At 51.0% G+C, this 15,384-nt stretch overlaps 2 protein-coding genes and 1 non-coding gene across 5 annotated transcripts; 2 read left to right on the top strand and 1 right to left on the bottom strand.

The window, feature by feature from the left end:
* The first annotated feature begins 6,862 nt into the window (after positions 1 to 6,862).
* Positions 6,863 to 8,425, top strand: LOC4339560 (photosynthetic NDH subunit of subcomplex B 3, chloroplastic). 3 transcript variants are annotated; one of them, XM_015782786.3, is made up of 7 exons: positions 6,863 to 7,120; positions 7,204 to 7,317; positions 7,448 to 7,501; positions 7,706 to 7,768; positions 7,921 to 7,983; positions 8,078 to 8,110; positions 8,220 to 8,425. In XM_015782786.3, the coding sequence occupies exons 1-7, from the start codon at positions 6,893 to 6,895 to the stop codon at positions 8,253 to 8,255; spliced, it is 591 nt and encodes a 196-aa protein (XP_015638272.1). In that variant the 5' UTR covers positions 6,863 to 6,892; the 3' UTR covers positions 8,256 to 8,425. The 3 variants fall into 3 exon arrangements, with proteins under 3 accessions (XP_015638272.1, XP_015638274.1, XP_015638270.1); XM_015782788.3 differs by lacking the exon at positions 8,078 to 8,110; XM_015782784.3 differs by lacking the exon at positions 8,220 to 8,425 and having other exon boundaries at positions 8,078 to 8,188.
* Positions 8,426 to 8,493: 68 nt separating this feature from the next.
* Positions 8,494 to 8,566, top strand: TRNAE-CUC (transfer RNA glutamic acid (anticodon CUC)). The gene has a single exon. It is a non-coding gene; the product is annotated as a tRNA-Glu (tRNA).
* A 432-nt stretch (positions 8,567 to 8,998) lies between these two features.
* LOC4339558 (serine/threonine protein phosphatase 2A 57 kDa regulatory subunit B' kappa isoform-like) lies at positions 8,999 to 12,013 on the bottom strand. The gene is made up of 2 exons (XM_015782315.3): positions 10,214 to 12,013; positions 8,999 to 9,635 (listed from the first exon to the last, which is right to left on the bottom strand). Exons 1-2 carry the CDS (start codon positions 11,375 to 11,377, stop codon positions 9,267 to 9,269), a joined length of 1,533 nt encoding a protein of 510 aa, XP_015637801.1. The 5' UTR covers positions 11,378 to 12,013; the 3' UTR covers positions 8,999 to 9,266.
* Between the last annotated feature and the right edge of the window lie 3,371 nt (positions 12,014 to 15,384).

The raw sequence follows: 15,384 nt of genomic DNA, 5'->3' as shown, positions 1-15,384 counted from the left end.
CTCGGCGGTGGCGGCCTCGGCGGTGGCGGGCGCGGAGGTCGGGAGGCGGAGCATGGCGCAGAAGAGGAGCGTCTCGCAGACGGTGAGGTGGGGGTGGAGCACGTCGTCCTGCGCCACGAACCCCGCGCGCCGCTGCACGGCACGGCACGGCGCGCGCCCGCCTGCCAGCACCATCCCGGCGTGCCGGCCGGCGAGCCGCCCGCCGAGGATGGAGACCAGCGTCGACTTGCCTCTCCCCGATGGTCCCAGTACAGCCAGCACCTCCCACGGCCTCACCTTGTCGGTTATCCCCTTCAGTATCGTCCTCTCCTCCTGCGCGCCACCACCACCGCCTCCTGCCCCGGCGTGCGATATCCTCCCCAGCGGCGCCCCCCTTTGCCGCCGCCGCCGTCGTGGTCGCCCGCTCCACCTTGACGCCACGTCGATGAACTGAGCACATCAAGCATCCAACCAAAGATCAAAATCACCTCAACCACACAGAGCAGCATCTATCTATATCATCGATGTGTACCTAGAGATTAAGTGGCGTGCAAACGGAGGACAAGAAACAGTCCATCTTGGACGGAGGGCGAAGCGGGGCGACGGCGGGCGGAGCAGCGACGCGCGCGAAGCCGGCGGGGCGGCAACGGGCGGAGTGGGGCAATGGCGCATGCGGGCGAAGAGGGGCGACGGCGGGCGGAGTGCCGACGCGTCCGAACTCCGAAACTGGCGGGGCGACGGCGCATGCGGGCGGAGATCGGCGCGGGGCGTACAGCGATCGACGGCGGCCTGGGGGCCCCGACTTGCTGATGCTGTTGAAGACGAACAGGAGGGCGTATACAACTTGCTGCTGCTTGTGGTGATGGACGACGACAGCGGGAGCTTGCTGAAAGCCAAGCCTAAGATTTGTGTAAACTCACTATCTCTCTCTCACACGAATTCACTGATCTCGGAAGAACGATGAACACGAACAGAGTTTTTGGTGCCGCTTACTCGCTGCGACTTTTCTGATGCTCATATATATAGCCAATTTGTACAGACTCAAACTGACACCACTACGCCATCATTCACGACGACGCGACCATGACGCTGAAACCCGGATGACTCGCACACGACGCACGACCCGGAAGACTCGGCTTACATGAAAAAAAAAACAGAGAAACAGACTCTCACGAAACTGAAGAAACGACAACGCTAGACGCGTTACAGTAACCGATAATATGGCACAGGATTATAGCTGAAGCTAACAAACTCCCCCTAATCTTGTCGCCGGGTGACAATCTGCACGACGCCCGCCTTACTGCGAAACTCTTGAAACTTGATTCGTCCGAGTGGCTTCGTGAGAATGTCGGCAACCTGCTCGTCCGAAGGAACGAACTCCACCTCAACCTTTTTTTCCTCAATGCATTGCCTGATAAAATGATACCTTGTATCGATGTGTTTACTCCGGTCATGGAAAACCAGATTCTTGCACAGGGAGATAGCCGACTTGTTGTCGACCTTGAGGAGAGCCTTCCCCGGATCACTTCCCAGCACTTCAGCCAGCAATCGAGCTAGCCATATGCCGAGGCACGCCGCTCCAGTGGCGGCGATGTATTCAGCCTCACAGGAGGCAAGAGCGACCACTTTCTACTTCTGGGACTGCCATGCAACCGGGCTTGAGCCGAGGAAGAAGAGAGCACCAGAGGTACTCTTCCGATCGTCCACATCTCCCCCCAAATCACTGTCGGAAAATCCCAGCAAATGGATCCCCTCTTCTCCTGAATGTGCAAACTTGCAACCGTAGTTCACAGTACCTGCAACATAGCGCAGAATGTGCTTCACCGCCGTGAGATGATCATCGCGCGGCGACTCCATGAAACGGCTGAAGTAGCCCACAGCGAAAGCAATGTCCGGCCGTGAATGCACCAAGTACCGCAGACTCCCCACTAAGCTGCGATAAAAGGTTGAATCAACACTTGGTCGATCGCTATTCTTCGTCAGTTTCAATCTGGGTTCCATTGGAACGCAAGCTGAATTGCATCCCGCCAGGCCACCCATCTTCAAGAGCTTCTGCGCGTAAGTGGATTGATTTATTGTGATCCCATCGTTGCCTTGATGAACCTCAATGCCGAGGTAGTAGCTGAGTAATCCAAGATCACTCATCCGGAATAGGGAGTGCATCTCCCCCTTGAAACTTTGAATTGTTTCAGAGTGAGCGCCGGTGATGATGAGATCGTCGACGTAGACGCCGACGATTAGCCGCGCGTTCCCGGTCCCGCGCGTGTACACAGCATGTTCTGTGATGCCCCGCGTGAACCCGAGTTCATGAAGACTAACATCCAGCTTCGCGTTCCAGGCACGAGGAGCTTGACGCAGGCCATAAAGTGCTCTGTTCAGGCGCAGGACTTGATGTGGGTGCTTGTCGTCGACGAAACCTGGTGGCTGGGCGACATACACCTCCTCCTCCAGCTCTCCGTTCAGGAAGGCTGACTTCACGTCCATGTGATGCACAAACCACCCAAGGTGAGCTGCAATGGCGAGTAGCAACCGCACGGATTCCATTCTGGCGACAGGGGCGAATACTTCGTCGAAATCAATCCCCTGCTGCTGAACGTAACCCTTAGCGACCAGTCGGGCCTTGTGCTTGACAATTACGCCCGTCTCGTCCTTCTTGAGCTTGAACACCCACTTCAAGCCAATGGGACGCTTGCCAGCAGGGAGGTCAGCGAGAGTCCACGTGTTGTTCTCCACGATGGACTTTAGTTCCTCCTGCATCGCTCGCTGCCAGAGTGTGTCCTGTGCCGCCTCAGTGTGGTTACTTGGTTCCTCGGCAGCAGCCAGATGAAGCTCGTCGGAATCGAGCTCAATTGGCGAGGTAGTGTCGAGGATGTTAGCCACCGTCCGGAAACGACGTGGCCCTACGTTGTCGTCGTCGACATCAGGCGTTTCCGCAGGCGGCGACACGAACTCGACCGCTGGGACGCCCGGTGATGCAGAGATTGATGGCGCCGGTGGTCCCGAGTGAGCCGGCGACGACATGGAGTCGGAGTGGCGGGACGGCACTTCCACCGCCGCTACCTCGTAGCGAACGGTGAAGGTTTCCTGAGAAGACGCCACCCCATCCTCCTCCCCGGGTGACGCCCATGGCCACGACGCTGCCTTGTCAAACACGGCATCGTGGCTCACGACGATGCGCTTGGCCACCGGGTCGTAGATACGATACGCCTTGGAACCCGGCTCGTAGCCGAGAAAGACCATCGCCTTGCTCCGATCATCAAGTTTGTTGATGTGTGGTTTCACCTCCTTGACGTAGACTATGCAGCCAAATGTGCGAAAGTAGTGCACAGCAGGTGTACGACCGTGCCACGCCTCGAATGGTGTTTTGTCGCGGACGCTCTTTGTCGGCGCCTGGTTGAGGATGTAGACGGCAGTTGTGACCGCCTCGCCCCAGAACTCCCCCGGCATGTTCTTGGCCTTCATCATGCATCTGGCCATTGCCACAACCGTCTGGTTGCGGCGCTCGACGACGCCGTTTTGCTGTGGAGAGTACGGCGCCATCAACTGCCTAGCGACGCCTTCGTTCGCGCAGTATAGCCCGAACTCGACAGAGGTGAATTCGCCTCCTCGATCAGTGCGGAGAACGCGCAGCTTGCAGCCGGTCTCCACCTCCACTCCTGCCTAGAACCGCTTGATTGTAGCGGGAGCCTCGCTTTTTGATGTTAGCAGAAACAGCCACATGTAGCGAGTTAGATCATCAATCAGAAGAAGGAAATATTTTTTACCGCCATGTGTCGACGGCGTGATGGGTCCACAGATGTCCCCGTGCACCAGATCAAGACGACCAGTGGCGCGATGCAACGCCGCTGTTGGGAACGGCGCTCGTCGCTGTTTGCCTATTAGACAGCCATCGCAGACCTGGGTGACCCGCTCCAGAGTGGGAATGTCGCGCGCCATGCCGCGGCTCGCCAGTGAGCGGAGTGCGTCGAAGTTGAGGTGCCCGTATCTGGCGTGCCAGACCCAGGCTTGATCGTTCCCCTTTGCGAGAAGGGAAACCGGTTGCGCCAGCTCGACGTGGAGAACATAGAGGCACCCAGTTCCTCGGCGCACCCTACACAGCAGCCGTCGCTGTGAATCACGCAGAGTGAGAACGCCATCCTCGATCACCGTCTTGCAACGTGCCTCATCAAGCTGGCCAAGGCTGACCATGTTGCTCCGAAGATTGGGGATGTAATAGACACCTGTGAGTGCGCAGTGATCGCCGTTCTTGCAGGCGAACAGCACCGTGCCTCGTCCTTTAATCCGGACTCTCGACGCATCACCAAACTTGACAGTGCCGCGCACGGTGGTGTCAAGCTCGGAGAAGGCATCACGGGAGCCCGTCATGTGATTTGAAGCGCCCGTGTCAAGGATTCAGTCTGGATCAATGGGCTCTCCTTCATCACGAAGAGAAACGTGAGCACGTTCCTCGTTCAGTGTCACCTCCCCATCAGTAATGACAGAATCGGTAGCAGGGGCAAGCTCGCACACTTGCGCCATCAGGAGTGTCGGCTCCCCTTCGTCCGCGGGGTGAGCTGGCTCAGCGATGAGAAGATTTGCTTGAGCCAGCTTCTCGCGGTCTCGCTTCGCCTTGCGACAGTCCTTGGCCCAGTGACCAAGTTTGCCACAGTAACGGCATTTGTCCTTGGACACATTGCGGCTCGCCGCTTGGGACGAACCCGACTTGCCGTCGGAGCCGTTGCCGTCGCGCCTGCGCCCACTGCGGTGTGGTTGCCGCGAGCTGGACGCGCTCCCCCCGGCTGAGTTATGCCCAGCTTCCTTGTTTGAGTGAGAAGAGGCCTCCTTTTCGCTGAAGAGCGCCTGACCCGCGTCCTCGCCGTCAGAGTCGGGGTGATCGTCGACGGTGAGAAGCCGGCCAGTCAGATCCTCAATAGAAAGCGAGGTCAGATCAATCAAGGTTTCAATCGATAGAGCCATTTGGCGATACCTCCGGGGAACGACGCGAAGCAATTTTTCGAACAACCTTCTCTTCAGACAGATCATCTCCAAGGAGACGAAGATCGCTGACAACACCCTGGAGACGAAGGCTGAAATCCTCCAGGTGTTCGCCATTCTTGAATCGCATGGACTCAAAAGTTTGGCGCAGCTTCTATGCTCGGGACTCCTTAACACGATCTGCGCCCACTCGCATGGATTTGAGCGCGTCCCAGGCGTCTTTGGCACTGTCCTTCTCGGCGAGCGGCCGGACAATCTCAGCCGGCACCGCTCGCAAGATGGCCGAAAGTGCCTGGCGATCCTCCTGATACGGGACATCGCCGGTGTCGACAGCATCCCATAGACCTTGAGCCTGGAGATTGACTCGCATCAACACCGCCCAATCAGAGTAATTTGAGCGTGTGAGCGTTGGATAGGAGACCGAGCCGCCTTCCTTAACGATCCGCTGCACGACGAGCTGTCGCCTGCGTGGCCGTGGAGGAGACGGCGAGAGCCGATGGCCTGTTCGCCGGGGAGTACGAGACGTGCCGCCGGTGGGAGCGGACATGGCTTTGATACCAAATGAAAGCCAAGCCCAAGATTTGTGTAAACTCACTATCTCTCTCTCACGCGAATTCACTGGTCTCGGAAGAACGATGAACACGAACAGAGTTTTTGGTGCCGCTTACTCGCTGTGACTTTTCTGATGCTCATATATATAGCCAATTTGTACAGACTCAAATTAACACCACTACGCCATCATTCACGATGACGCGACCACGACGCTGAAACCCGGATGACTCGCACACGACGCACGACCCGGAAGACTCGGCTTACATGAGAAAAAAAACAGAGAAACAGACTCTGACGAAACTGAAGAAACGACAACGCTAGACGCGTTACAGTAACCGATAATATGGCACAGGATTATAGCTGAAGCTAACACTTGCTACTTGTTGCTGCTAGCTTGCTTCTTGTCTGTGGATTTAACAGCTTGGCGTTGGATCTTGCGGCTTGCCTGTGGATCTGGATATGCTCGCTGCTTGCTGATGAAGATGCGCTTGTTGCTGACGGGAGAGCTGATGGGATGACAAGACCGACGGACGGTGGCTCGCCGACGATGGATGCTTGCTGCTTGATACCAGCGATCCCCATAACGGAGGTGCGTGTCCTCCTCCTCCTCGAACCCGTCGCCATAGTCGTCGTCGTCTTCAGCAGCAGCGGCGTCAGCATGCGTCGTCTTCGGCGGCGTCGGGCGCCGCGTTCGGGGTGTGTATGGGGGGAGTGCGGCGTGCGCATGTTTGCTACATCAGCGGCGGAGGTGGAGGTGGAGGGGTAAGGTGTGGGATCGCGGTGACGCCGCCGCCGCCGGTGGTAGCTCCTCCCTCGCCGGCCGCTGCCCACGCCCGCCGCGCCCATCTGCTCTCTGCCAGCCGCCCATCGCACGCCGCCTCCGCCGGCCGCCGCTCAGCCCCGCGCGGCGCCGCCCGATGCTACTCCCCCGCAGCAAAGATAACTAAAAAGAAGAGAACGCCACATAGACGTGGCACGCTGACATGTGGGTCCCACGCTGACTACCGGAGTCAAAACCACCAAAGACCTCAGGTGACCGGTTTTGTGTAGTTTAGGGACCTCGCATATCTGATTTTGCGGTTCAGGACGCTTTTGTATCCTGGTGACAAGTTGAGGGACCTTCGGTGTACTTTTTCCAATCTCAATTCGCGCATGCACGCGGCCCAACAACGGGAAGACGCGCGTGCGCTGGCCCACGGCAACGATGCGGCCCGCCTCGTCTTGGTTTGGGCCCTAGAGAAAACGGAAAGAAGCCCGCGAGAAGCGACGCAACGCAGCCAACCGTGTGGCGCGCGAGGCTTCCACCGTGGACGCGCCTCCTGCCGATAAAAAAAAACCGTCTCGTTCGAGGCCACGTGCTCGCCAAAAGAGAAGGGGAAGGAAAGCCATGGCGGCCACGAGCTCCACCTCCACGGCGCTCTTCTCGCTGGCCATCCCTTCCTCCCGCGTCGTCTCCACCCGAGGCCACCGCAAGGCTAGCTCTGGCAGTGGCCCCTTCCGGGCGGCCCGCATCAGGTGCTCCAACGCCGCCTCGCCGAACGCGTCCGCCGGAGCCGCCTCCGCGGAGGAGGCAGCGCCGCCGCCCAAGCCCCAAATCGACCTCGAGTTCGTCGGAGTAAGTCACTGGCTGGTTGTCCCCGCCATGGGGAAGGTTGGGGTTGCCTTCTTATGATGTGTGATGGCCTGGGTGATGTGCAGCCGAAGGCGGATGCCGATGGGTCGTTCCCGGTGGACCGGGCGGCGGCGGGCAGCGGCGAGAAGCTCCTCCGGGACGTCATGGTCGAGAACAAGATCGAGCTCTACGCGGCATATGTGAGTTTCCCTCTCGCCCTGCCTCGATTTCTCTGAAGATTTTTGCTACGGTTGTCACTTTGTCAGGTTGCTTCTAGCCAAGCTGCAGTGTAACAGAGAGAGTTGCATTGCTGTTTTGTTGTTTTTGCAGGGGAAGGTGATGAACTGCGGCGGCGGCGGCAGCTGCGGCACTTGCATCGTCGAGGTACCCTACTCTCTCTTGCCTAACCAATGGCATCTCTAGTTCTTGCCTCAATTCGATGCTTGGCCGAACCTGCAAATGGTGTGTTCATGGTCTGAATTCTGAAAACGACTCTGAAACATTTCACCTTACTAGGATATTAGCTATGCAACTTTAAACTGTAGCTGGATTAGTTAACCACAGCTTGGAATTGTCAATGTGACACAGATAGTTGATGGCAAGGAGCTCCTGAATGAAAGAACAAACACTGAGAACCGGTATCTGAAGAAGGTACCAAGCATTCCATTTCAGGTTTTTTTCAGTTGGGCAATGCTGTTTCTGGGCTTCCCTGTTTTCTGAACTTTCTGTTGCTATATGCTTTTCTGATTACACCAAAACAGCTGCCAATTGACTGCTATTTGTATTTCTTGTCTATATGCCAGAAACCGGAGTCATGGAGGCTTGCTTGTCAGACTATTGTTGGAAACAAAGAAAATTCCGGCAAGGCATGTTCCTTAACACGTTGAACTATTCTCATTATTATGCTACTCCAAAAGAGTCCTTATGAAAATGTCTCTTTTTTTTTTGTGAATAAATCAGTACAAGACTACAAGTATACCACAAGAACGAAGGGTCTTTTCGCTCATGCTTATCACCCAAAATTTGGCCCACGAAAATGCATTTATTCACCATGATTTCAGTGAGATTTAAACGGTTTTATTATTATTATTTATTTTCGCAGGTTGTCGTCCAACGTCTGCCCCAGTGGAAAAAATGATTGTAGTGCACACGTGATGCACTAACTGCATGTGATCAGCGATCAAGTTGTACTACCTGCTATGCACTGTTGAACACGGAAGCATGCAATGATTTTTCTCCTGGAATTTATTGGCAATATGTAAAAATTATACCATATCATTGAAATTTACATTTACTTCGGTAGAAAAATAACTTTTACGGAGTTGTTTGTGAAGTGCCTTAGTGAATATAACTATACATGAAAAAATACTCAATAATCCGTTGTAGTCTAGCTGGTTAGGATACTCGGCTCTCACCCGAGAGACCCGGGTTCGAGTCCCGGCAACGGAATCTTTTTTTCATTTTTTGCATCTCAGGAAATTCAAGTGAAGAATTTATATCCAAATACAGAAGACATTGAATGATCACATTTAGGCTTTTTCATGTTCTTATCTTGCAAATTCTTCTTTTGCATCTCAGTATTTCAAGTGAAGTATTTATTTTCAAATACACAAGACATTGAATGATCACATTTAGGCAGTAAGAAAACACAGGTAGCCAAGTAAACTAACAAATCTTCAAAGCTAAATAGCTAAATGCTACACTGGAAGCTTTATGGCATGTAAATCAACAAGGGTCATTACGTAGATCATCTTACAATTTTTATTTGCAAGCACACCAGATGCCCTTTTAGGTTGTAAGAATACCACATTAGGAGATACTACCAAACTGAATCAACGTATTAGAAGTTGCTTGAGCAACCATGACCAGAAGAAGAGTGAGTTTAGGCGTAGGAAATTGCTCATAAATAAACAGGCAAAGATACAGGTAAGGAGTTTAAGCACTCGATACATGCTTTGCCTTCAGAGCATAAACATACGAAAATAGTTACAACTTACAGCACTGCTTACTAATACAGACATAAAAAAGAAATAAGGGGAAAATAGTGAAGTCTGAAGTCGTTCAGTTGGTGAGCATCACCAGAAAGTGAAGAACCCCATTTTCACCTTCACTGAACACATGCTAATTTTTCACCTCCACTGAACACATGCTAAATAAGGGTGGCAATCAAATTTGCTGAGGGTTGGCGGCCTACCAGGACGGCTGTATGGCCCGTCACTGGCTGGAAAGAAGCAGCTGATTCTAGCTTCTCCCATGTTAACCTCCTCTTTGATTCCAGTGAAGCTTGCCTTTCTTCGTCCTCCTTGTACTTGACCAGGCACGCCGAAAAGAGCACGTCATCCATCTCAGAAAACATCTTCTTTACATTATCTGTGAGATTCAGGACAGCTTGGTTCCAATGATTCTGGCTATTATGTTCCAATGCTGGAACAATGATAGGCATGATCATTTGGCGGTTTTGTGCAATCAAGCTAATAACGTTATCGTTGTTCCATATGAAAAGCGCCCGTTCAGCAACCTGAAAAAACCCATCTCGTTGAGGCAATTACTTGGATAAAAAGCATTAGTCTGTCATGGCAGACAAATGTCTTCAATTCTTAATGCTGGTCCAAATATCTCACATTTGTGATATTAACAGTACAGAGCAACCCCATGCCCAAAGCATGATTAGTTGATAACATAATGGCCCACTATTGTTGTCCACATTTATTTCGGACCATCAGACATCTATTATCTCATCCATTTGGCAAGTCAACAGGTAATGCTTTCATACCTTACATAAATGATGCAACCAAAAAAACCCTATATACCATGTGAGCTTTACGATCATGATCCATTTCAACTGAGTGATGTTTACATAAAATTTTACCACCTATATAATAAAATGTCTAGGTGAAGCGGTAGAGTTAGCGACTAGTATAGTAATTCATCAGCGTGGCAATTGATCAATCAAACAGGGCCACAACTACTTTCATATGTAGTACTCCGATATATTATTTTTACCACCTATATATTATTTTTCTTAGGTGAGGGAAATGCATAGTGGCAAAAACAGAAAATAAACATCGATAGGTTATATTTATTTGGGCAAGTTACCTGGAAGTGAGAGCTCTTGATGCATTGAGCAATCCGCCTAAACAAAGGTACCATACATTTCTGGAATTCCGCCGTGCTGATTGTCTCCAAGATCTCTTCAATCTCACTCAGAAACATCACCTCCTTCTGACTATTTGTTATTGGCCAATATCTTAGCAAACCAATAATTACTGAGCTAGCAAGCTTGGGATCCTTTTCTATGAACTGTGTCACACAATATGTCAACTGCTGGAGATACACACCAACTGATTTTGGTTTGTGTAAAGGAACCAAAACTCTCCAAAGAAAGATTTTGTGTTCTTCCTTCAGAGGCAACGCAAAGCCACTAATAACACTGCCAAATACCTCCAGCAGCTCAGCAATTCCGTTATGCCGGTCAGTCTCAAACACAAAGTGGTAGAATATATTGCTTACTGCTTTCCGGATAAAAGGACGGTGAACCATGAACTTCCCATAAATCCTGTGCAGAATAGTTTTCAAACAATCCCTTTCCCTTGGATCCTCTGAATCAAGAAGATTCAGCAGTTTCACAATGAAGGAGTGATCAAAGTACTTTTTCCCTACCTTTGCATCGAGGGACGAGGATCCAATAAATTTCAGTAGCAGCTCATAAACAAGCTGCAGATGGCACCATGCAGGCTCAAACATTGGCTCCTCCTCTTCACCCTCGCCGCCGCCAGATGAACTGGACCTGTAATTTGGAGGAAACACCCGGAACAAGTTGACAGCAAACATCCTAGAGCTAGCAGCAATCACCGCCTCGGAGAAACGGGAACTGCTGGAATCCACGTAATCTATGAGATCCAACAACGTCTGCCTCTTGATATCCTTCTCCGCCGAGCTCTTGTTCGGATCCGAGAAGTCAAAGACAGCACAGCACAGATTCAGCTTGCTGACGAACAGATTCTGCTTCTCCGAGTTGGGGACATCCTTGAACGAGACAAGTGGCTCAATACCAGCCACGACGCTGGACGGGAAGATGGCGGATGACATGCGCTTGATGGTGGAAGTGGAGCGGCCAGATGGGATGCTGCCGCAGCTGCTGGTGCGCTGTATCGGGTTCCCATTCCCAGCGCCATTGCTGCACTGGCCGGAGTCGAGGTCGGCGCCCCTCCCAGAGGCCGAGGTCTTCCGGGGCAGCTTGCTGAGGAACCCTTTCCACATCTTCCACCGAGCTTCTCACGCCAAAACCATAGCCGCAGCAAGGCTTTGAGGCAGCGTACCAAGGCTAGCACCGAGTGGACCAACAACCGCGGATGCCAACCAAAAGATCTAACCAATCTCCACCTGATCCGGCCGGCGGGGATCTTGTCGTGCCTCCCCGCACCGCCACTGAGCAGATCAGGCCACCAACGAGCTCGTCCAACCAACAGCAGCGCCCTCGCCGAACCTGTGGCCACAGCTCCGGAGGGTCCCCGCGAAGCCGAGCGACGTCGGTGGAGGGTGGGAGGCCTTCGATGCCAGATGCGCGGGGGGCGACGGCGGCGACTCCGTCAGCTGCGGGCGGGGCAATGTGGAGGCGGAGGCGGCAGGGGGAGTGGCTAGGGCACGCGCGGGGGCACCGGCAGCGACCTCGGCGTCGGCGGCGGCGGCGGCGGCGGCGGCGGCGGGCGGAGCAAGGCGAAGGGGGTGCGCGCAGAGTGGCGGCGGCGAGCTACACTTCCCGCCGGCGGCGACGGCCGTGGCGCAGGGGGGGCGGCGCGTGCAGGGGCCAGCAATGGCGGCCGGCGCCTCTAGCTATTCGACACTGGACTCGGTAGGAGAGAAGGGAGGAGGGGACGAGAGAAGGGAGAAGAAGATGAGGAGGAGCCTAAGAGGGGTGTGTGTGATTTGTGAAAGAGATGGGAAAGTTAAAGAAAATATTTTTTTTTTGTGTCTCGCAAACTTTTACATTAGGGTCCTTGCAAGATTGGAAATAGAGCATAAGAAAAGTATATTGGAGGGAAGTTATTATACGTTTATTGTGATATGGAATTACTCTCCCTTAATTTTGTTTAATTCTCTTCAAATCAAACAAACTGACCTATCTTTTTTCGTTTATGTTTATACTTATCAGCCAAAATTTAAATTTTTAACCTTAAATTTAAACCTGGTTTTGAGGTTTTCTTATCAAAGTTTAGTTTTCAGTCTTTACTTTTATGCCCCTGAGAACACGTATATAAAAGTTTTATTAATAAATTACTTCTAGTTTACAAATATTTCCACGAATAAGCCAAACAATGAAGCCAAAAGACATGCTAGGTTCACTGACCGGTTTAATTTTCTTGGTTTAATACTTTAATCGCCATCGGGTCTGGACCGCAAGGAATGGTTCCTTTGGTGTCTCTTGTGGAACACAATTTTTAAACATGTGGTAGTAGTACGGACATGATCATTATAGAAGAGCTGTGCACGCCTTACGATGTCCATGTTGATTAGAAAACCAGCTGCAAATCTGGATCTTTTTCAAAGCTTCATCAGATCCTTGGTTTACAAGGAGAGATTAGCCAATAATCACATGCTAATGCTCAATGAGAACAACAAAAGAAACCAGTACTAGTACGAGCACTACAATTTTCGAGAAAGTGTAGGGTGGTATGTGCAAATATGGTCCTTTAATCGGAGCCCCGGCCCATCAGCACGGGCAGGGGGGGACGGGCCCGGTCGGCGGAAGCCCCCCCCTTTAATTCGAAAGACACGGTCACGGGCGGAGCGAGGCCGACCGTCCGATGGGGAGTGGCAGAGGCCGCACGGCGCGGGGAGGGTCGTACACGTGTCCGGCCGAGCCGGGCGGTGCGGCCGCCGGCACAATCGATGGCGAGCAAACGTCACGGGTGGCGGTGGGCACGGACCACCCTGACGGGCCCCCGTGCCGTCCGTCTCGCTGCTCCTTCCATCGCTCGGTCGCCGACAGGTGGGGACCGTGAGACGGCGTGAGAGCCTAGATGTTTCCTGAGTGGGTATGTGCCTGTTCAATTCAGATAATTGTCAAGATCAATCTTTCAAATTTTAACTTTTAGTTACTTGGTATAATTTTCAAACTTTGATAGTATAGAATAAAAATATGTTGTGCCAAAATTTCTTATGCACTATCACTATTTGGTACTTCCTCCGTTTCACAATGTAAGTCATTCTAGCATTTCCCATATTCATAATGATGTTAATGAATCTAGATAGATATATATGTTTAGATTCATTAGCATCAATATGAATGTGAAAAATATTAGAATGACTTACATTGTGAAACGGAAGGAGTACATAAACTAAATGCAACTATATTTTTTTTAATTTTACTAAATATTGGTATGATTTAAAATGACACTAATTTAAACGGCCCTATGACTTCTGATTCACGGTAACATCTTCGGATACATGTGTGTGTGAGAGAGAGGATCAGCGATATTTTCTTGTAGTCATATCGCCCGCAATCAATGGCGCTGATCGGTATTGCTGGCTGCAGCCAGCCTAATGCAAGTTCATTTTCTACCGCTGCAACAGGATGCCCAGCTTGCTGGCTGCAACAACCAGCAGAAACGATCAGCGCCAATATGGTGGTGGTCTGGCTGCATGATCTGCAATGAAATAATAGCAGTAGTTCCTTGCTTGATCCATGGGGAATTGGGGATGGACGTGCAATGAGTAGAGTAGCCCCATGTTCCATGCACATCCGATGAACAAATTGGGGGTCAACTCCAAGTCTCCAGAGTTCAGTCACAATAAGCACAGCTCACGAGTCCATTCAAGGCCAATCAGCGGCTATACCAACAGAAACACTTGATCGAAACATATCAGGCGTTTATTCAGGAGGAAAGAGATATTGGGGTGAAAGGACCGGAGAGGCAGGTAGTGCACATTCTGAGGGCCCCTTTGAATCGCAGGATGGAGACAACGTAGGAATAGGAAAAACGTAGAATTTTGATAGGAATATAAGTTTAAAACAGAGGATTGCAAAACACAGGAAAAACACAGGAATGACCGTTTGATTGAACCACAGGAAAAACACAGGAATTGGATGAGAGAGATAGACTCAAAGGAAAGTTAGCAAGAGGTTGGAGCTCTTGCTAAATTTCCTCCAAAAATCTCTATAGGATTGTTCATTCCATAGGAATTTCAAAGGATTGGATATGATTCAATCATTTGTTTCAAAGAGCTTCATAGGAAATTTTCCTATATGATTGAAATCCTCTAAAATTTCTATGTTTTTCCTCCAAATTAAAGGGGCCCTGATATTTGTTCATTCATGGGATTCCACTATTTTCTTTGGATTGAAGGAAAATTGCGTTATTTCCTACTTTCTCTCTCTCTTAATTGGATCTATGACATTATAAATTTACCCGTTTTAAAATATACTATTATTGTTTGTGAAATTAGAACAATGCCATTGAAATTTCACACATATTCGAAATATACCACTACTTACTCATTCATTACATTTTTCAAATTTTTAGGACCAAATTATCCATTTTTCTCCATCCATCCCCTTCTTCCTCTCCCTCTCTCCTCTCTTCCAGCGAGCTCGTGTAGCTGGAAGAGAGCAGCGGTTGCAGCGTCCACGGGCTATAACTGGTCACAGTGCTAGAGCCAATGTCGATGGCGAGGATCGCAACCGGTGCTGATCTTCCTGTGCACCGCAGGCTTGTTGCTCCAACGACGCCAAGTCGTGTGGTGACGAAGCTCTAGGCATGAGGTCCCTGCAGCAACAAGGTCGGGCCATCGGATTTGAAGGCATCACCGGTCCCCTCTATCTCCGCCAACGGTTGTGCCCTATAACAGCTCTTCCAGCGTCGTGGCCGCTTGCTGCATGAGCCTATTGTGGAGCGGAGGCGTGCGACGCGTCGCATAGGGACGACGACCGACCGTAGCTAGAGGTGAAAGGTTAGAGAGAGGACATAAATAATTGATGGAGGAAGAAGACAAGGCTATTTTGGTCTAAAATATTTAGAAATTGCATCAATGATGTAATCTCAAACATCTATTAAAATGTAGTATGATTTCAATCACGTAAACTGCAGTGACATACTCCCTCCTTCACTAAATGTTTGACACCGTTGACTTTTTTAAACATGTTTGACCATTTGTTTTATTCAAAAACTTTTGTGATATGTGTAAAACTATATGTATACATAAAAGTATATTTAACAATAAATCAAATGATAGAAAAAGAATTAACAATTACTTAAATTTTTTAAATA

This window comes from Oryza sativa, chromosome 5, assembly GCF_034140825.1.
Source record: "Oryza sativa Japonica Group chromosome 5, ASM3414082v1".
Lineage (NCBI taxonomy): Eukaryota > Viridiplantae > Streptophyta > Magnoliopsida > Poales > Poaceae > Oryza > Oryza sativa.
This window is presented reverse-complemented; position numbering and strand designations above follow the sequence as displayed.